At 40.7% G+C, this 23,321-nt stretch overlaps 1 protein-coding gene across 3 annotated transcripts in view; it reads left to right on the top strand.

Annotated features, from left to right (window-relative positions):
- LOC115086762 (nuclear RNA export factor 1-like) overlaps positions 1 to 23,321 on the top strand; it is a 433,094-nt gene that overhangs the window by 351,484 nt on the left and 58,289 nt on the right. For all 3 annotated transcript variants that reach the window (XM_029593060.1, XM_029593058.1, XM_029593057.1), the window contains one exon: positions 1,102 to 1,217. In XM_029593060.1, the coding sequence (XP_029448920.1) occupies positions 1,102 to 1,217 (116 nt within the window). The remainder of the gene's footprint in view (positions 1 to 1,101; positions 1,218 to 23,321) is intronic.

Below are 23,321 nucleotides of genomic sequence, written 5' to 3'. Positions count from 1 at the left end.
TTTTCAGTCTGTAGCTAGGGATTCCCCACTTTTGAGACCTGCCAACCTGCTTGTCCTCAGAAAAAGCAAAATTGCTTACCTGTCACAGGTGTTTTCTAAGGTCATCATGATACCCACCTGACTTCTCCAAATTTGAGCTAGAAAGTAGACTGAAGGGACCCCCGCATGGATACGTGGTATAATGCCAGCTACCCATACCCAATAGGGCATAGTTAAAGTTCAAGAAAATTTGACATAAATGTTCTGAGCCAGGCTCTATTGGATGATGTCACCAACTTGTGAGGACTGACATGCTGCTGTCCTTGGGGGACACCTGTTATAGATAGCAACTCTGCTTTATCAAATGAGTTACATACAGTATTAGTTCAAAAAATACTATTGCTTCTTTCTTAAAAGATGTTTCCTTTTTATATTTGAACACACTTTTACAAACATCAAAAAATGAGATTGATAGACAAAGGCATTTATCTGGATAACTTTTGAGCTAACTGATAAATGCCTACTTTTGAATATCGCCAGCATTTATCTGGATAAAATTTGTCCGGCTAATTGAGAGGCGTTCTGGGATGAAATTGAGTTAGCCAAATAAGTTATTAGGCTGACTCGAGTGGCCAAGAGGAGGGTTAAAGTTCTATATCAAAGAATATAGCTGGTTAAATACCCAAGCTAAAAAACAAGAGAGAAGCTACACAGGCCTGGCAGCCTGATCCCTCACTACCCACCCAAGTGAGGCTAAGGTTTGGCCCAAGCCTTCCTGAAGAGTGCTGAAAAGCTGTAAAGCCTCTCGCCAATTGCCACCCCTCTTCCTACCCTCTGCCCCACCCCCCAGATTGTTCAAAATTACTTATCTCTGACCCTCTTCATCTGCCCCACCCCCTTCACCACCTCTAACTCTCCTGCCCCAGCCAGACCCTCCTTAAAGCCCTTATCTCAACTGAGATCTCAGAGCATGCGATCAGCTTCCGGCACTTCCAACTTTGGAATGTTAGCTACACTGCAACATGTTACATTTAGGTAACATTTTTAGTAATTAATCTGAGAAGTTCTTTCTTGCCAGACCTGGGTGACTATTGTACCTTTTAATATTGATTTGCATTGTAGCCTCAAAGCACTTGCTGATGAAACACAACAACATGGAGGTGGTTGGTTTTCTCTGCAACCTTCCTAAAACGCAGCATGAGCTGAGCTCCTTCACAGTAGATGTCAGCCTACAAACTGTGAGTACCGCCTTGGCATCTATCTCTTCACAGACTCATGTACTAACACTTTCTTTCTGTTCTTTAAAGTGATATAAGAGCATTGAAGATGATTACTCTGTCAGTGCTGGTGGTGTTAAAGAAACTATTGAGTAAAAATAAAAAGAAAATAGTTGGTAAAGCCATGTTTATCCTAGTTCTGGAAATGTAAGTACTTTCGCTTGGATTCATAAGTGAAATGTTTTGTTTGTTTTGGGGGGGGAGGTTACCATAACCTACTGTACCTAAATGTAACTCGTCTTGAGCTACCAGTGAAAAGGCATGAACTAAATCAAAATAAATAAGTATAATCTTTGCGTAGTCATTCATTTTAAATGCAATACAAAATAAAAGTATTATTTAAAAAATGTTGACATTTGGGATGTGGGGAGGAGCCAAGATGGTGGCATAATGAGGACGTGTGGTGGGGTAACTCCATTTTTTGTCCTTTGATACGTTGAGGTTCAGCTCGAAATGCCTCCTAAACGAAAGGGAAAGGTGAAGGTTTACCCCTCAGAGCCTTTCCCATCTCCGATTCAGCAGTTGGAAATTACCCGGTTCATGTCTTCACCAGCGTTCAATCCGGGAGCTGAGGAGCCTGATGTGCGGGGCAGCTTGGGAGAGCTGCCCGTGCTGGCAGAGGAGGCATCCTTGAGTCCAGACCTTCGTCAGCCACCGGCACAGAGGTTGATCGTAGAGAACCCCTCTGGGGCTTCGGAAGACATCATCATTTCCGGGTCCAGAGCAGAGGGAGCTTCTCCTTGCATCTCACCATCGGAGCTGGGTCCTTCCTCAGCATTTTCTCCTGTTGAGTTGACCAGCATAGATCATTTGGGTCCTGTACTGGACGTCGGGGAGATGAATGTGAACCCTACTGTGGGGATATCAGCGAACACAATTGGAAACACCGCCAGCAGTGAATCCTTTAAGATTCCTTCTTGCCCAGAGGTGGTAAAATTGGAAGCCCCGTGGGATCTTGCAGCTGGTTTCGGGACTGCACTAAAAACTCTAAATGTTAAGATGGATCATTCTGTTTCTAAATTTCAGCAGAACATTTTGGAAATGTAAACTAAGGTTAATTTGGTGTCAACTACAGTATCTGCTATTGAAGAAAATGTAAAGAAAGTTCAAGAATTTGAGGCTGCCACAGTAAAAGACCGAGAGGTCCTTGCAAGACATATTGAACACCTAGAGAACAATGCTAGACATCTCAATCTGCGCTTTCTTAATTTCCCAAGAGTGCCTGGTGAAATTCCTTTTACAGCACTGAAGAAATTTCTGCAAGAAGCCCTAGGATTTACAAGTGAAAATTTAGCATCAATAAATACGTGTTTTTTTCTTCCTAAATCTAGAGCTACCAGAAAGGCAGTAAATACCTTATTTCAAAATGATCTGTCTAATTTTCTTGAGAACTCTGCAATGGAGATTATTGATAGAGGAACACTATTAGTTTCTTTCATCTCCTCATGTGATTTAAATATAGTAATTTAAGTATAGTATAGTATAGGGGCATGGGATAAACACTGTGGATCCATAAAGTCAAGAGGCTGCCAATGAAGAGTGGGTGACTCGCCAGAATGACGGCTACTGCCTGGAGTCAATACCCTTATTAAATAAACATACACAGGCTTACTGTGACTCCAAAATCGCTCTAAGCTTCAACAGCAAGAGGAAATGTGGAAAAAAGGATTCACACTCACAAAGAGGGGAGTAGCTGGCTTGTTACGGCGGTTACTACCCCAAATCAAATAAGCCTGATACTTCACTTTCAATGCATATACAGCATAGTTCTCTGATTCAACGGCAGGGGAGAAGAAAAACTGATACTTCACACATCCAGAAAAGAGGGTTCGCACTCGCAAAGCAGGGAGTAGCTGGCTTGTTACGGCGGTTACTACCCCAAACCAAATGTGCCTGATACTTCACTTTCGATGCATATCCAGCATAGCTCTCTGCTTCAACGGCATGGGAGAAGAAAATCAACCAATAAGGGCTGTATAACAGTCTGGGTAAAACAAATAAACATGGGTGCAGATTGCTTATTGCGGCGGCTTCTACCCCTAACTAATCAAGCTAGATATTTCACTTGGATGCAGCTCCATCACTGCTCTCTACATTAAAGGTGGGGGTGGAAGGGAAATAGAACCAAGAGCTAAGAGAAACAGATAAGTATGAGAGAGAAAATTTGCGGGGCAGACTAGATGGGCCATTTGGTCTCCTGCCGTCATTTCTATGTTTCTATGTTTCTATGTTTAGTAATGAAAAATTACTTCAAGAAGTATCTTGTTAGCTATTATGCTTTACCTGTAAAAAAAAATGTTTCCTGATTTAGCTTCAACTACTCAAATTCGGCGAAGAGGGTTTCTAAACATTCGCCAAGATATTGTTGCTTTAGGTTTTTCCTTTTTCCTTCGTTTTCCCTGTAAATGTGTAATCAAAAAAGGAGATGAGTGTTTTATATTTTTCTCTTCTGAACAGTTAAAAGTATTTGTCGAGTCAAGGAAACCTATCACTTCTTCCCCGGTGCTTCCATAAAGAAAACATTTGTAGTGCTGGTTGTCTATACCAAGCCTTTTCTTTTTAAAATTTTTCTTAATAAGATCTCCCTTTAATTGCTTTTCTCCTCCCTTTTTTTCTTATTGTATTTCTGCTGGGTAGTGGATTTGATATTGTACCTTGAAACAGTTTATTTGACTTTGTCAAATGTTGATTGTGAATATCCACATATTTCTGCAACAAACTATTGTTATGCATGTATTATGTATAATAACTTTTTTTTAAAAGTTGACATTTTCATTTCTTATGCAAAGAATTGTGATTGCTATTTTAGTCCACTTGAATATGTAGAATTAAGGGACTTCCGAACAGTCCTACAAGCCACAATATTGTTCAAACTTGACTACTGCAATTCTATTCTTCTAGGACTACCTAAAAATTCACTACAACCGTTACAGATGCTACAAAATGCAGCTGCCCGCATAATCTCTAATACACACCGCTACGAACACATTACCCCCACCTTACAATCCCTCCACTGGCTACCAGTAGCTTCCAGGATATTATACAAAGTCCTCTCCCTCATACACAAGTCCATCTATAATCAAGAAATGCAATGGTTCTCTGAACATTTCACTTTCCACAAATCAAATAGACCAACAAGAACAGTTCACCAAGCCAAACTCCAGACTTCCATACTCAAACATATCAAGCATGTTTCGACGAGGGAACGCTCAATTACTATTGCTGGAACCGACATTTGGAATAAAATGCCTACTGACCTACGCCAGGAGCCCTGCCATAAGAAGTTTAAACAAAACCTTAAAACCTGGCTATTTGAACAAGCTTACTCATAATGGGAAATGTACTCTTCGGAACTGCCAAACTCTCTCTCCCCCCATTATTAATAATACCTCAAGAATTTTCTCTGGCAACTTCTCTTTAATATTTATATTTCTCCCCGTCAACACATAACCTACTCCTAATAGAATACAATCTTCTACTCAACTGACTACTCTTATTTGATAGTACCTAGTTATTTGATAATACCTAGTTTTATATAACTTCCATGTTAAGCTCGTATTAATTGTGTTATATGTTTCTACTATTTTGCATTGAGTTACTTTGATACATGCTCTGTTCGATGGTGAATAGATTGTAAAGCTTGTTGCTGATTTATTGTTTATTGTAAACCGAGGTGATGTGCTTAACGTGCCGCGGTATATAAAAATCTCTAAATAAAAATAAGGGCCAACAGACAAGTTGTAGGTGGTAACCTTTTTATTGGACTACTTAAAGAACATAAGTTGCCATACTGGGTCAGACCAAGGGTCCATCAAGCCCAGCATCCTGTTTCCAACAGTGGCCAATCCAGGATACAAGTACCTGGCACGTACCCAAACATTAAATAAATCCCCTGCTACTAAACCCGGTAGTAAGCAGTGGCTATTCCCTAAGTCAACCTGATTAATACCAGTTTATGGACTTCTTCTCCAGGAAGTTGTCCAAAACTTTTTTAAACCCAGCTACGCTAACTGCCTTTACCACATCCCCTAGCAATGAATTCCAGAGCTTAATTGTATGTTGAGTGAAAATGAATTTTCTCCGATTTGTGCTATCTTTATGCAGTGCCCCCTAGTCTTTGTATTATCTGAAAGAGTAAATAACTGATTCACAATTACCTATTTTAGTCCTCTCATGATTTTATAGACCCCTATCATATCCCCCCTCAGCCAACTCTTCTCCAAGATGAACAGTCCTAACCTCTTTAGCCTTTCCTCATAAGGGAGCCATTCCATCACCTTTATCATTTTGGTTGCCCTTCTTTGAACCTTTTCTATTGCAACTATATCTTTTTTGAAATACAGTGACCAGAATTGTACACAGTACTCAAGGTGCGGTCTCACCATGGAGCGAAACAGAAGCATTATGACATTCTCTATTTTATCCACCATTCCTTTCCAAATAATTCCTAGCATTCTGTTTGCTGTTTTGACCACTGCAGCACACTGAGCAGTCATGTATTGTCCACTGTGACTCTTAGATCTTTTTCCTGGTTGGTAACTTCTAATATGAAAACTAACATTGTGTAACTACAGTGTAGGTTATTTTTCTCTATGTGCATCTCTTTGCACTTGTCCACATTAAATTTCATCTGCCATTGGATGCCCATTCTTCTAGTCTTGCAAAGTCCTCCTGCAATTTATCACAATTCACTTGTGATTTATTAACTCTGAATAATTTTGTCTGATCTGCAAATTTGATCACTCGTTCATTGTTCCCCTTTCCAAATCATTTATAAATATATTATAAAGCACCAGCCCATATACAGATCCTTGAGGCACTCCACTGTTTATCTTTCTCAACTGAGAAAATTGACCATTTAATCCTACTCTCTGTTTCCTCTCTTTTAACCGAGTTGCAATATGCAAAAGGGCATTGCCTCCTCTCCAATGACTTTTTAATTTTTTTAAGAGTCTCTCATGGGAGACTTTGTCAAACAACTTCTAAAAATCCAAATACACTATATCTACCAGCTCACCTTTATCCATGTTTATTAAGCCCTTCAAAACATTTAGCAGATTTGTGAGGCAAGACTTCCCTTGGGTGAATCTATGCTGGCTGTGTCTCATTAAACCATGTTTATCTATATATTCTGTGATTTTATTCTTAAGAATAGTTTCCACGATTTCCCCTGCACTGGTCAGGCTCACTGGTCTATAGTTTCCCAGATCACCCCTGGAGCCCTTTTTAAATGTGTTATATTGGCCACCCTCCAGTCTTCAGGTACAATGAACAATTTTAATGATAGGTTACAAATTACTAGTATTAGATCAGAAATTTCATTTCCAAGTTCTTTCAGAACCCTGGGGTGTATACCATCTGGTCTGCATGATATGCTACTCTTCCCCAGTGGCCTTATCTTCCCTCAAACATCTAACAGTCCAACCGACTCCCTTGCAGGCTTCCTACTTCGGATATATTTTTTAAAGTTTTTATTATAAGTTTTTGATTCTATGGCCGACTTCATTTTCAATTCTCTCTTAGCCTGTTGTCACAGAGTGTGAACCCTTAGCTGTAGTGGGATTGGTGCTAACCAGCTAGGCACCCACCAACAGTAGGCATACTCATTTACACTGGGACAGAAGCTAGGCTTCACCAATACCAGCCTTTTCCCCCACAGGTTGAGCCCTTGGGTTCTGAGGCTGGCAGGATTTAAGTAGGGGTCCCAAAGAGAACAATCTTGCGGAGTTGGAACAAGGCCAAGGTCAGGCAGCGTCAGTATCCAGGCAAAGATTAGGGCAGGTGGATATCTGGCAATGTCTGTATCCAAAGCAGAGGTCGGGGTCTGAGATGCAGCCTGGGAGAGAGGTAAAGATGGAAAGCAGGAGACCAGGCGAGGGGCAGAGCAAAAGATAAGGCGAGGAGCAGGGCTGGGAACAGAGGCAGGGCTGGAGCAGGGCAGGCAGGAACAGGAACAACACAGGCTGAATCGGAATAAGGGTAGGTAGGAACAAAGAGCAACATGCACTGCAGGCAGCAAGGCACGGCAGGAGGACCTGTGTTGAGACACCTGCATGCTGAGTGACTGGGTTTAAATGCACAGCCACCAATGATGACATACCCTGGCACTGCAGCCTTGTTCCCACCCAGAGCCATTAAAGCTGAGAAGAGCGCATGTTTGCCGCTAAGGAGGCCATCATGGCAGTGTCCTCCCAAAAAGTTGTCAGTGGCAATCCAAACGTAAGTGAGGCAGACTGCAGCCCCATTCCACGGTCAGTCAAATATTACAGTACCCCCCCTTTTCTAAGCACCCCCCCCCCAAGTCCTTTAGCTTATGGGGAAAGAGGCAGTGAAACATTAGAGGCTAGTTCCCAGGTGTTTTACTCTGTTCCAAATCCTTTCTAAGAGATGAGGTGGTAAATTTTGCCTTTGACATGCCTGGCATCCAAGATGGTCTGTATTTCATACTCCTTACTTTATGGTCCTCCTCTGATATCAGATGACTGAAAATAAGCTGATGAAGCATGGAGAGAACTTCATGGTTGGGATCTTCAATCAATGGTTTTGAGTGTTAAGCCACACCTTGTCACCTGGTTTGAACAATGGTGTCAGATGGCGTCTCTTTTCAGCCTGATTCTTGTATTTCTCAGCTGCTGTGACTGACTCTGCCTGATCTCTGCCTGCCTTGACCTTCACCTGGATACTGACGCTGCCTGATCTCTGCCTGACAAGACCTTCACCTGTATACTGACACTGCCTGACCTTGGCCTGGTTCTGACTCTGCCAGACTGATCTGCTTGGGACCCTCATTTAAGTCCTGCTGGCCTCTGAAACCAAGGGCACAACCTGCAGGGATATAGCCAGGCAGCACCAATCCCACCACAGCTGAGGGCTCACACTCCGTGACAGGTTACTAAGGCCATGAGCTTGGTGGATTCACCTTCAGTTTAGGCCATTCCTGGTTTGGCCCACCAAGTTCAACAGCAAGAACAACTGAACCAGATAGCAGGACTACTACAAGGTTTGGCTGTCCATATGGATGCTATACAGGCCCAACTTCTGCCACTATGCCATGTGTTCCAGGATCTATGCCTCACCTGGTTCCACCTTCCGGGTACAATGAAGACCCCAAATCCTATAGCGGATTTATTAATCAGAGCCTCATGCACTTTGAGCTTCAAGCTGCCAGTTTCCCTTCTGACCAGACCACAGTAACATTTATCTTGTCCTTGCTAGCCAGCTGGCTCTTTCCTGGGCATCTCCCCTCTGGGAGTGTAATGAACCCCTCATTGGAAACCTGGAGGAATTCCTGAAGCAATTCCACCTCATTTTTTGATGAGCCAGGGTTTCTCCCCTTCCGCAGCCACAGAATTGTTTCACCTTAAGCAAGGAGCCAAGACCAATTGCAATTATACCATCCAGTTCCAAACTTTGACCTCTTGAGATTAGTTGAATCGAGGAGAGCTTCACTGCTATCTTCTGGCAGGGTCTTTCGGACTGCATTAAGGACAAGCTCGAGGATGAGAGGTACCAACTGGCCTAGATGACCTCATTGCTCTTTGCACCCAAATTGATGTCCAGTTCCAGGAGTGAGCAAGGGAGAAAAACACCTGTTGCCTTCAGTTGAGATTAGCTCCCAGGTTCCAACAACCCCTGCTGGTTTGTTCATGGAATCTTCCCCTATCTCAATAACTGAGGAAACCATGCAGATTAGGCAGTCTAGGTTAACCAATGAGAAGAAACTGAGATGTCGACGCCACAACCTTTATCTCTATTGCGCTGGCCAGGGACACTGCTACACAGTGCCCTAGAAGTTGGGAAACTCCAAAGATTAGGGTTGGTTAGGGAGGCAGCTCTAGGTCATACTCCTTCCTCTTCATAGTTGCTACTTCCTGTCTGTCTTGTATCTGCCACAAAGGAGGTCACTACATAGGCTTTCTTGATTCTGGAGCCATGGAAAATTTTATTGAAGAAGCCCTAGTGGGCAGTATAGACTCCCTGATGTTTCCCTAATTCCTTCTTTATGAGCCTCCTTGGTTTATGAAGAGCCTCTTCCCGGTCACTTGATGTCAACCATTCCTCTGACCCTGCAGGTTGGGTCATTTCATAAAGAACTGATTTCCCTCTTTGTTCTTCCGAAGGCGATGAACTCAGTTATTCTAAGCCGACCTTGGCTGATTACACACACCACCACCATTGTCTGGCAGGCTCTTGAAATATCCTGTTGGGGACCCCAGTGCTAATATGACTATCTTCCCTCAGCAACAGAAGTGGTGCCATGTGACTGGAGAAGAGTTGCGTTGGTCCTGCTTCACAAGAGTAGTAGCAGAGAGGAAGCTGGAAACTACAGGCTAGTTATCCTGACCTTGGTGGGAAAATTAATGGAGATGCTGCTGACGGAAAGGATAATGAACTATATACAAACTGGTGGTTTGCTGGCCAGGGGATTCACCAGGGGAAGGTTCTGTCAGACAAATCTAATTGACTTTTTTTTATAACTGTTTATTTAAAGATTTAATACAACTAGAACAAGGGGGAAAGCCGACAGTCACTCAGCAATGCATGGTTCGGAGAAATGTATCCTTGAAGGATACTAATGAAACAGGAGAGTTAGGGCATCCCAACAGAGAGGTTCCATTAAAAGCAAACATAGTCCATATGCCTATATGTAAAAAATCACCAAAGCTAATGATTTCCGAATTATCCCAAGCAACTGAAAAGCAGGTTGTTAAAACAAACAAAAAACACACTTTGAAATGTCTGTATGCCAATGCCAGAAGTCTAAGAAGTAAGATGGGAGAGTTAGAGTGTATAGCAGCAAATGATGAGATTGACATAATTGGCAACACAAAGACTTGGTGGAAGGAGGATAACCAATGGGACAGTGCTATATCAGGGTACAAATTATATCGCAATGATAGGGAGGATCAACTTGGTGGTGGTGTGGCATTTTATGTCCGGGAGGGTATAGAGTCCAACAGGATAAAGATCATACAAGAGACTAAATGCTCAGTAGAATCTATATGGGTAGAAATCCCATGTGTGTTGGGTAAGAGTATAGTGATAGTATACTACCGTCCACCTGGACAAAATGGTCAGACAGATGATGAAATGCTAAGAGAAATCAGGGAAGCTAACCAATTTGGCAGTGCAATAATAATGGGAGATTTCAATTACCCCAATACTGACTGGGTAAATGTAACATCAGGACTTGCTAGAGACATAAAGTTCCTGGATGTAATAAATGATTGCTTCATGGAGCAATTGGTTCAGGAACCAACAAGAGAGGGAGCTATTTTAGATTTAATTCTTCATGGAACACAGGATTTGGTGAGAGAGGTTACAGTGGAGGGGCCACTTGGCAACAGTGATCATAACATGATCAAATTTAAACTAATAACTGGAAGGGGGACAATAAGTAAATCTGCAGCTCTAACACTAAACTTTCAAAAGGGAAACTTTGATAAAATGAGAAAAATAGTTAGAAAAAAACTGAAAGGTGCAGCTGCAAAGGTTAAAAGTGTTCAACAGGCATGGACATTGTTTAAAAATACAATCCTAGAGGCGCAGTCCATATGTATTCTGCGCATTAAGAAAGGTGGAAAGAAGGCAAAATGATTACAGTCATGGTTAAAAGGTGAGGTGAAAGAGGCTATTTTAGCCAAAAAATCATCCTTCCAAAATTGGAAGAACGATCCATCTGAAGAAAATAGGATAAAACATAAGCATTGTCAGAGAAGTCAGTGCATGATGGGGGACCCCGAGATGGGGAAAAATTGGAAGAAAACTTTGACGTATTCAGTGTGAGGAAAAAATTCTCACAGAGCTCTAGTAACCGCGAGGCAATCGCTGCGTGGAAAGAGAGGCAAAAGTGTTCCATGACAGGGCTCCAACTGATGATGTCACCCATCTGTGAGGACTACCATCCTGCTTGTCCTGGGAGAATGTAGTACTCCAGGTGAGATGTCACCAAGGATCTGTACAAAGGCATTATCACCTCCTTTTTCTTACTGGTTATTTCTCTCTCTATGCAGCCCAGCATTCTTCTGGTTTTAGCTATTGCCTTGCCACATTGCTTCACCACCTTTAGATTGCCAGACAGTTATCACCGCAAGGTCCCTCTCCCAGTCCATGCACATTAGGTCTTTCACCCCCATCACATACAGCTCTTTTGGATTACCGCACCCCAGATGCATGAGTCTGCACTTCTTGGCACTGAATCCCAGCTGCCAAGTCTTTGACGTTCTTCACGCTTTCTCAAATCACTTTTCATTCTCTGTATTCCTTCAGGCGTGTCCACTCTGTTGCAGATCTTAGTATCATCCGCAAATAGACAAATTTTACCTTCTATCCCTTCCACAATGTCGCTCACAAAGATATTGAACAAAGCCGGTTCCAAAACATATTCCTGTGGAACTCCACTTAACATCATTCTCTCTTCAGAGTAGGTTCCATTTACCATTACATGCTGTTTCCTGTCAGTCAGTTGTAGTCCACTCCATCACCCTGGCGCTGAGTCCCAAGCTTCTCATTTTATTCAGAAGCCTCCTATGTGGGACTATATCAAATGTTTGCTGAAATCCGGGCAGATCACATCGAGCGTTCTTTCTTGATCGAAATCTCTAGTCACCCAAACAAAAAACTCAATTAGTTGGCGGGGACTTAAGTGGGAAAGGCTGGGTGCTCACCCCCGCTTCTATTTTCAAACAGTCCTTCTTAAAGAGAGACATTCCTAAGAAATGTATCTCTCTTGCTATATACAGAGCTATCAATCCCATTTTTATGGACGCTGATATGCCCTTACAGAGCCCTTCAGCTGCCCTTGGACCAGGACAACTAGAAACATATTTGGCAAAGAACACAGATTATCTATTTGCTGCCAAAGGCTTGATTTAATGTTTAAATTGATTCATCACATGTATAGATACTTTCTCTACTATGTTACTTTTTCTCCTGTGGTGTCAGATTTATGCTGGCAGGGTTGTGGGTTGCAGGGATCTTATTTGCATGTTTGGTGGGAATGTCCCTTAGTGGCTGCTTTTTGGAGGAGTCTGCATGGGCTATGATCCTGAATTCAGAGGCTAGAAATAATGCTTACACTGGAACTTTGTCTCTTGGGGATGAGGGGAGGGTAGTGGTTGGATTCTACCAACCTTTAAGAGAATATTGGCAAATCACTTAATTCATGCTGGGAGATTTACTATAGCTTTGATGTGGAAGAAGGCTCCCAATGGCAGTATGGAAGCAACAGGTGCATGTAATTGCTCCGACCGAACAGCTAACTTACAAGTTGAATCATAAGGAGGTGTTCTACGATAAAATATGGAAAGACTATTGGGATTATTGTGATGTTGCTCTTTTGTAGACATAATAGGAAGCTAATTCCTTTAGGGTTGTTTGAAGATGATGTGAAGTGTAAAGGTTCTTTATTGGCGGGGGTTTATCTCAATATTTTGCAATGTAACTTTGGGGATCATGGGCAGTTTGTGCCTACATTCCATGTGTTTGTATGCTATTGAATTGTATTGTTTTGTATGCCTCTACGCCAGTGGAACATAAGAACATGCCATGCTGGGTCAGACCAAGGGTCCATCAAGCCCAGCATCCTGTTTCCAACAGAGGCCAAACCAGGCCACAAGTACCTGGCAATTATCCAAACAATAAGAAGATCCCATGCTACTGATGCAATTAATAGCAGTGGCTATTCCCTAAGTCAACTTGATTAATAGCAGTTAATGGACTTCTCCTCCAAGAATTTATCCAAAACTTTTTTGAACCCAGCTACACTAATTGCACTAACCACATCCTCTGGCAACAAATTCCAGAGCTTTATTGTGCGATGAGTGAAAAAGAATTTTCTCCAATTTGTCTTAAATGTGCTACTTGCTAACTTCATGGAATGCCCCTTAGTCCTTCTATTATTCGAAAGTGTAAATAACCGAGTCACATCTACTCATTCAAGACCTCTCATGATCTTAAAGATCTCTTATCTCCCCTCAGCCGTCTCTTCTCCAAGCTGAACAGCCCTAACCTCTTCAGCCTTTCCTCATAGGGGGAGCTGTTCCATCCCCTTTATCATTTTGGTTGCCCTTCTCTGAACCTTCTCTATCGCAATTATATGTTTTTTGAGATGCGGCGACCAGAATTGTGCGGTCTCACCATGGAGTGATATAGAGGCATTATGACATTTTCTGTTTTATTAACCATTCCCAACATTGTTTGCTTTTTTGACTGCTGCAGCACTCTGAGCCGACGATTTTAAAGTATTATCCACTATGATGCCTAGATCTTTTTCCTGGGTGGTAGCTCCTAATATGGAACCTAACATCGTGTAACTACAGCAAGGGTTATTTTTCCCTATATGCAACACCTTGCACTTGTCCACATTAAATTTCATCTGCCATTTGGATGCCCAATCTTCCAGTCTTGCAAGGTCCTCCTGTAATGTATCACAGTCCGCTTGTGATTTAACTACTCTGAATAATTTTGTATCATCTGCAAATTTGATAACCTCACTCGTCTTATTCCTTTCCAGATCATTTATATATATATATATATATATATATATAGAAAAGCACCAGTCCAAGTACAGATCCCTGAAGCACTCCACTGTTTACCCTTTTCCACTGAGAAAATTGACCATTTAATCCTACTCTCTGTTTCCTGTCTTTTAACCAGTTTGTAATCCACGAAAGTACATCGCCTCCTATCCCATGACTTTTTAGATTAGTTAGAAGCCTCTCATGAGGGACTTTGTCAAACGCCTTCTGAAAATCCAAATACACTACATCTACCGGTTCACCTTTATCCGTATGTTTATTAACCCCTTCAAAAAAAAGATTTGTTAGGCAAGACTTCCCTTGGGTAAATCCCAGTACAGCAAGGTATTAGTCCTCAGAAAACCCACCCACTACCCCACAGAATTGGGTTCGCTTACGTTTTCTTATTTTATTTTTCGCTCATGATTTTTGCTATAAAACGAGACTGAAGGGGTCCCCGTGTGGCCACGGGGGTTAGTGGCATGCTTAGTGTGCCAGTCAAAGTTCTAGAAACTTTGACAAAAGTGTTCTGTGACAGGGCTCCATCTGATGATGTCACCCATCTGTGAGGACTAACATCCTGCTATCTTGGGAGAATACCTGTTAATGGTAAGCAACTCTTCTTTTTGTTCTGGAGACTGTAACTCAAAAAGGGTAGAGAGGATGGAGGTGGTCCAGAGAAGGCAACCAAAATGTTGTGGGGGTCTGTATTGGAAGAGTTGTGAGGAGAGGTAGAAGGATTTGAATATGTATTCCCAGCTATTGTGTTGCCGATGTTCTTGTTGAGACCTCATGCACAAAAAGGAGAATGAGCTTTTTACTTCGTGGACTGTAATAAAGCCCTAGCGTACTGTTTTGAAGAGGACTCAACCTCACTGTCAAGTTTCTCAGCTCTTTGTGTCCTTTGAACCCATCAGATTGGGAAGGGCAGTTGGTAAAGAACTCTAATTTACTAGCGGGCTGTATAGCACACTGTTATGCTCTAATTGGGAAGCATTAGCACTGTGTACCTATAGTTGGGATTATTCTTCCCTTTGTGCATCACTTTGCACTACTTCACTTATATTTCATCTGCCTTTGAGATGTTTAATCCCCCATTCATGCAGGATCTCTCTACAGTTCCTTACAATCTATTGCTGTTTTAACAACTTTGAATAACTTTGTATTTATCTGCAAATTTAATTATCTCACTTGTTGTTCCCTTTTTCTGGTCATTTATTCATGAATTCATTTATTTTCAAATTGTTATATTCCACCTATAAGAAAACAAATCATTGTAAGCAGATTGCAGGTCATCAAACAAAAAATAAACAATACAGGACAAACTGCATAAATAGGCAAGTTCCAAATAATAAAATCCTGTCAAACAACAATTAGCCATGAGATTAACTAATCAATAAATACAGAAGGTAAAATACAACAGAATAAAGAAAAAGGTTTCCTGAAAATACAGGGCTTTTAGTTTTTTCCTGAATAACTTATAATCTTTGATTTCTTAAAAATTCATCAGGAAGTTTGTTCCATAACGAAGGTCCACCATTGAAAAAAAGTGTATTTATGAATCTCCTGAAAATGAAGTCCTTAATATGACAGATCACTAGCAGCTATTCATTTGCATAACGCAAGGTATGATTACTATCTAAATAAGTAAATAATAACTCAGCCAAATAGCAAGGACCATCAAGTTTAAAGCCTTAACAAAGAAACCAACTCAAAATTTACTATATATGACATTGGCAACCAATCCAAACGTATAAGTTTTGGAGTAATATGCCTTGCAAACAGCAGAATTTTGAAGCAACTACAATACTGCTATAATGAATATGTTAAACAGTACAGATCCCTGTCATACTCCACTAATGACCTTTCTTCATTTGGAAAACTCACCATTTAGTATAACTTTCTATTTCCTGTTTTGTTTTGGGGGTTTTTTTAACCAGTTCCCAACCTACAATGGGACACTACCTGTTATCCCATGGCTTTTTTATTTCCTGAAGAGTATCTCATGGGAAACTTTGTTAAATGCCCTTTGAAAATCCAAATATACACAATCTGACATCTGTATAGTGGAACCGGAATAAACTGAATTCCTCTTTACACAATACGTTTCTCAGTTGTATTCATATCCAGCTCCAATGGAACGAGAGGATATCTGCTTTTTTATTTTTTTTAAACAACTGTAGCTCCCAAAGTTACTAGAGATTCAGAGACAAATTAGCTAAGCCAATTTCTCTGCAGGAACTCCAAAATGCCATACAGGTGCTAGCGGAAGGAAAGTGTCCAGGACCTGATGGATACCACGTAGACTTTTATAAAAAATTTTAGGCAAGCTTGCCCCTTTTCTATTGCTCTTTTATAATTACACAGGTTTGTCAGATGCTTCGCTGAGTACTCTTGGTGATGCCACCATCTCCTTACTCAACAAAAACAGGAAAGACCCCCACGGATTGTGGATTGTATCGCCCTATCTCTCTCTTGAACTTGGATCTGAACATTCTAGAAAAGGTCCTTCATCTCCTCTTGGAGTCTCTTTTGCCTTTATTAGTAAATAGAGACCAGACAGGATTTGTTAAAAGGTTCATATCCACTTCAAATACTTGAAGATTGTTTAATATTTTACATTTGTCTAAAGAAGTGGATCAAATTTCTCTGGATGCTGAAAAGGCATTCGATTGCAGTAGAAGAGGACCGGAAGGCTCTTCTGCATACTGCTCCCAGCATCCCCTGGGAGAGGAGTCCAGAGGTCACCACAAGCGATCCAGGGCTTGAATTTCACAGCTTCCAGAGACCCCGCACCCTTTGCAATAGAAGAGGACCAAAAGCTAGACCCTTCAATAGGTGGTTAAAAAGGATTGGTAAGTATAGCTTTGGGAAATCTTTGTACTTATAAAGGTTTGGAGAAAGGTGATTTAGTGGGATATATTCTTTAGAGTTTGTGTGTGTCTGAGGTAATAAGGAAGCCAGTGATCGTTAATTCTAGTGTCTGTCTTTCCCACCCACTCAATCCTTGATTTTTAGGCAAGAGACACTTTCTCATTAAAAATCAATCAAGCTCATTTCTAAATCACACTATTGTACCATTCCTTATTGAAAGTTTAATCATCCCCTTGTAGGACACTAGCTGATGAATTAGTAAATTCACTTGTAGGTATAAAGTACTCTAATTCCAACTCCCTTAGTATACTAAACGTAACTAGGAACTCAATAAAATTAAGATGAATGCAGCAGTCCAGCAGCAAGAGGTGGGCTTTCCAGTCTTTTGTATTGTCACATGTATGATTTTTTACCCGCTAGTGAAAGATTGTATGTGTGCACTTGGTGCAAAGAGCTCCTGGCTCTCAGGGAACAAGTTCAATCTCTGGAGGCTAGAGTAGCAGACAGAGAAGTACATTGATGAGACCTTCAGGACATAGTAGCCAAGTCCCAAATCCAGTCTGGCTGCTCCAGTGCTGCCTTGGATCAGAAAGGTCTCCCAGTAGGAGAATATCACCCTGGTGTAGCAGGAAGTGATCCTGTAGCAAGAACCTGCTCTCTAGGTGATGTATTGTCCTCTCGCATTGAGGACAAGTCTCCCAGGGCTACTGCCCAGGAGGGAAGGGGTAGGCCGGCCATCATAGTTGGTGATTCAATTATTAGAAATGTAGATAGCAGGGTGGCTGGTAGACATGAAAATAGGGTAAAGCATAAGCATCATCAAGTTAAGTGTAAAACATTGATAAGACAGGCGAAGAGAGAATTTGAACTGAAGTTGGCCATAGAGGCAAAAAATCATAATAAAAACATTTTAAAATATATCTGAAGCAAGAAACCTGTGAGGGAGTCAGTTGGACCGATAGATGACGGAGGGGTTAAAGGGGCTGTTAGGGAAGATAAGTCCATTCCAGAAAGACTAAATTAATTCTTTGCTTCTGTATTTACTAATGAGGATGTTGGGGAGATACAAGTTCCGGAGATGGTTTTAAAGGGTGATGAGTCAGACGAACTGAACCAAATCACTGTGAACCTGGAAGATATAGTAGGCCAGATTGACAATGTCAGGAAGTATTTCTTCACGGAAAGGGTGGTGGATGCCTGGAATGCCCTTCTGGAGGAAGTGGTGAAGACGAAAACTGTGAAGGGTTTCAAAGGGGTGTGGGATAAACACTGTGGATCCATAAAGTCTAGAGCAGAGCTTTCCAAACTTTTCATGTTGGTGACACACTTTTTAGACAAACATAATTTCACGACACGGTAATTCAGTCTACTAGTAAACCAGAGGTTAAAGGTTAAACGAACGAAACATATTTTGACAATTTATGTATGTTTCCTTAAATATATACATAAATAAAATGTTTCACGACACAACCTATCTCATGAAAACCTTAAATTTATATTAAAAATATATATTCCAAGATTCATGTTATTGTTATAATTTATGAGAAACAATAATAAAACAAATTGTCTGTCCCCCACACACTCATATCTCTCCCCCTCAAGCACATGTCTGTCCCCCCAGCACGTTTGCCCCCCACTCACTCATCTCTCTCCCCCCAGCACATGTCTGGCCCCCACACTCATGTACCTCATCTTTTTGATTGTTGCCAGTAAAGTGCTTCACTCCCTTCCATGATCACCAGACACTGCTGCTTGCAGTCAGTACTCCTCATGGCCAGGCCTCATCGGCAGCAGCAGCCAATGCAAGGATGGCTGGGCTCGTTCCACCCACCAAGCCCCCCAAAAAAACGCGATTGACAGCAAAAATCACCCAATAATAAGCAACCCATAAACTGAAAAAAAAAAGTGAATCTCTAGAAAAAAAAAGCCCAAACTCTCATCAGAGTTGACCGGGCTTGTGCGACACACCTGCACACTGCAGGCGACACACTAACGTGTCCCGACACACAGTTTGGAAAGCTCTGGTCTAGAGGATGTGAATGAAGAGAAGAGGCATGGGGGTGGCGTGCAGGAATGACGGCTACTACCTGGTGATAAATAACCTTATTCAATAAACATACACATGGTTAATGCGACTCCAACATTGCTCTATGCTTCAACAGCAAGAGGAAATGTGGGGAAAAAGGATTTGCATTCACAAATAAGCATGGGAGTAGCTTGTTTGTTGCGGCGGTTACTACCCCAAACCAATTAAGCCTGATGCTTCACTTTGAATACAAATACAGTGCAGCTCACTGCTTCAAAGGCAGGTGGGAATGAAGAAAAGATGATTTATATTCAGATCACAACCAACAAGGACTAAATTACATAGGCTGGGTAAACAAATAAGCGTGGGAGTAGCTTGCTTATTGCGGCGGTTACTACCCCTAACCAATTAGGCTTGATACTTCACTTTGATGCAGCTCCAGTACTGCTATCTACATCAATGGCGGGGGTGGAAGGAAATTAGAACCAAAAAGTACCAATAAGGGCCCTGAACTCAGCAGTCAGAGTAACAGATAAGTATGAGAAAAATAAGTGTGAAAGCTTGCTGGGCAGACTGGATGGGCCATTTGGTCTTCTTCTGCCATCATTTCTATGTTTCTATGTTTAAAGAGTAGCAAATCACCTGGACTGGATGGTATGCATCCTAGGTTACTGAAGGAACTCAAAAATGAAATTTCTGTTCTATTAGTTAAAATTTGTAACCTATCATTAAAATCATCTGTTTGTACCTGAAGACTGGAGAGTTGCCAATGTAACCCCAATATTTAAAAAGGGCTCAAGGGGTGATCCGGGAAACTATAGACCAGTGAGCCTGACTTCAGTGCCAGGAAAAATAGTGGAAACTATTCTAAAGATCAAAATCATAGAGCATATAGAAAGACATGGTTTAATGGAACACAGTCAACATGGATTTACTCTTGGGAAGTCTTGCCTAACAAATCTGCTTCATTTTTTTTTGAAGGAGTTAATAAACATGTGGATAAAGGTGAATCAGTAGATGTAATTTATTTGGATTTTCAGAAAGCGTTTTACAAAGTCAAACGCCTTCTTAACTCACCACTAACCAACTTCCAGCCATTACCCTTACGCAGAAAACTATAACATTGCAAATGGCATAACCTAGTAAATCAAATCACTAACGAAGCAGCTACCTCTCCAATTGATCACAGAACAAAGGAGAGAGGAGACTAAACCCACTCTATACTTCCAACATACAATTTTCAAAAGGTTCTAATATAACAATTAAATACCCAACAAATGACAATATCATAAAGATTTTTGCTCGAGTAATGTAATCCGCAGCCTCTCACCACGCAATGGGCCGCAGGCTGTTATCAGCTTGTCAAGCTTCTTTTTTATAATCATGTATTGTCATTTGTCCACCCACCGGTTTACCTTTATTCAAACTAATTCCATAAACCTATAAATTTTCAACCTTTCTTAGAACTAACGTTCTTTAAATAACGAATTCAAAGATAGAATACTTAGCCATTAATATTTTCAATCAGGCAGCTACAGTGCATTGCTGTTAAATTTTGAACATCCCAACATGAATCATGTTTCACCTGAGGTGCCAGTCTTCTTCAGGGGAATTGTGACTATCAAATCAGGCCAATATATTGAATATCAAATCAGGCCATTTTTTAATCCCTTGAGAGATTTTAAATTTTGGTCCGGGGTATACGGAATATATTGGCCTAATTTGATAGTCACAATTCCCCTGAAGAAGACTGGCACCTCAGTTGAAACATGATTCATGTTGGGATGTTCAAAATTTAACAGCAATGCACTGTAGCTGCCTGATTGAAAATATTAATGGCTAATTATTCTATCTTTGAATTCGTTATTTAAAGAACGTTAGTTCTAAGAAAGGTTGAAAATTTATAGGTTTATGGAATTAGTTTGAATAAAGGTAAACCGGTGGGTGGACAAATGACAATAAATGATTATAAAAAAGAAGCTTGACAAGCTGATAACAGCCTGCGGCCCATTGCGTGGTGAGAGGCTGCGGATTACATTACTCGAGCAAAAATCTTTATGATATTGTCATTTGTTGGGTATTTAATTGTTATATTAGAACCTTTTGAAAATTGTATGTTGGAAGTATAGAGTAGGTTTAGTCTCCTATAACCTAGTAAATACCATAAATTCTGCAAATGCATTCTGTTAAAGTTTGGTAAATGTATTCTGTTAAATTCCTATCGCCTTTCTCTGCTCCTAGTTGTATATTTCCCTGTTTTATTGTAACTGCAATTGTTTTTCGCTTAGCACCTGTTATTTGTTCTTTTTATTGTAACCTATTATTACACCCCCTTGTTTATTGTAAACCGGCATGATGTGATACTTATCACAAATGCCGGTATAGAAAAACCTCAAATAAATAAATAAGTCCCGCATGAGAGGCTTCTAAGAAAACTAAAAAGTCATGGGATAGGAGGCAATGTCCTTTTGTGGATTACAAACTGGTTAAAAGACAGGAAACAGAGCATAGGAATAAATGGTCAATTTTCTCAGTGGAAAGGGGTAAACAGTGGAGTGCCTCAGGGATCTGTACTTGGACCAGTGCTTTTCAATATATTTATAAATGATCTGGAAAGGAATAGGACGAATGAGGTTATCAAATTTGCAGATGATACAAAATTATTCAGAGTAGTTAAATCACAAGAGGATTGTGATACATTATAGGAGGACCTTGCAAGACTGGAAGATTGGGCATCCAAATGGCAGATGAAATTTAATGTGGACAAGGTCAAGGTGTTGCATATAGGGAAAAATAACCCTTGCTGTAGTTACACGATGTTAGGTTCCATATTAGGAGCTACCACCCAGGAAAAAGATCTATTTATTTATTTATTTATAAACTTTTTTTTTATACCGATATTCGTGGCAACATCATATCGGTTTACATTGTAACAGCAGGATGAAAATACAATGAACGGGAGGGGTGGGGGCAAAAGGATGATTAGGAGCAGTAGGATTAGTGAAGGAAATAAGTGAACCAGTCAGCATAAAAAATAATAAATAATAAAAACAAGGTAAATATTCAACAAGATATTCAACAAAGGTTGTAGTTATAATTACAACTACCGTCACAACAAAAGCTAGTTGTGAATGTGATTACAACCACAGACTAGTTTCTATCATAGGTTCTAGGCATAAGATCTAGGCATCATAGTCAAAAAAGCAAACAGAATGTTAAGAATTTTTAGGAAGGGAATGGTTAATAACACAGAAAATGTCATAATGCCTCTGTATCGCTCCATGGTGAGACCCCACCTTGAATACTGTGTATAATTCTGGTCGCCGCATCTCAAAAAAGATATAGTTGTGATGGAGAAAGTACAGAGAAGGGCAACCAAAATGATAAAGGGAATGGAACAGCTCCCCTATGAGGAAAGGCTGAAGAAGTTGGGACTGTTCAGCTTGGAGAAGAGACGGCTGAGGAGGGATATGATAGAGGTCTTTAAGATCATGAGAGGTCTTGAACGAGTAGATTTGAATCGGTTATTTACACTTTCAGATAATAGGACCATGGGGCATTCCATAAAATTAGCAAGTAGTACATTTAAGACTATTCGAAGAAAATTATTTTTCACTCAATGCATAATTAAGCCTTGGACTTTGTTGCCAGAGGACGTGGTTAGTGCATTTAGTGTAGCTGGGTTCAAAAAAAGTTTGGATAAATTCTTGCAAGAGAAGTCCATTAACTGCTATTAATCAAGTTGACTTAGGAAATAGCCACTGATATTAATTGCATCAGTAGCATGGGTTCTTCTTGGTGTTTGGGTACTTGCCAGGTTTATGTGACCTGGTTTGGCCTCTGTTGGAAACAGGATGCTGGGCTTGATGGACCATGGCATGTTCTTATGTTCTTATCTCTTGTCCTATTCTCTTTGCAGTCTTACAAAAGGCAGGGATTCATATTCGATTTTTACAATGGATTGAGGCTATGTATAAACTTCACCGCGAGTTCGCCTTTTTGATCAACAAATTTCTCTCTCCTTTACTTAAAATTAAATGGGGCACCTGATAAGGTTGTCTATCTCCATTGCTATTTGATCTTGTAGTTGAACCTTTGGCTGCTTTGATTATACAAATTCCAGTGGTTATGGGATTTCAGCTGGGAAACCAAATGCATGCCCTCTCTTTTTATGCGGATGATGTTTTAATATACCTTTCAAATGCATGGGTATTAGGCCCCGCACTCATAGAGGTGTTGGTACGCTATAGTGCGCTTTCTGGTTATAAGGTTAACTATGGAAAATCTGAACTGTTTCCAGTTGGGATGAAAATGTCAATCCCTGAATGTGTAGGGGGCTATAGGGTGGTGCAAGATTGTTTTCGATATCTGGGGGTTCATGTACCTAGGGATCTCAGAAATTTATTCTTAAGAAATTAAGATGACTTAATTACCAAGTTCAAGCATGATTTGCAGACATGGGCAAATTTGCCGATTTCAGGGGCTGGGCATATCAACCTCCTTAAAATGAATGTGCTCCTTAGATTTTTATATTTATTTCAGCATTTGCCGTAATATCCCTCTGCAAGTGTTTGAAGAATTACATGGTTTAATGTCTAAATTTATCTGCCAATATAAGAAGACTTGTAGACGGCTTAGTCAGCTCTG

Source organism: Rhinatrema bivittatum, chromosome 3 (assembly GCF_901001135.1).
Source record: "Rhinatrema bivittatum chromosome 3, aRhiBiv1.1, whole genome shotgun sequence".
Classification (NCBI taxonomy): domain Eukaryota; kingdom Metazoa; phylum Chordata; class Amphibia; order Gymnophiona; family Rhinatrematidae; genus Rhinatrema; species Rhinatrema bivittatum.
The sequence above is the reverse complement of the archived record's forward strand: the minus strand, read 5'-3'. Positions and strand labels throughout refer to the sequence as shown.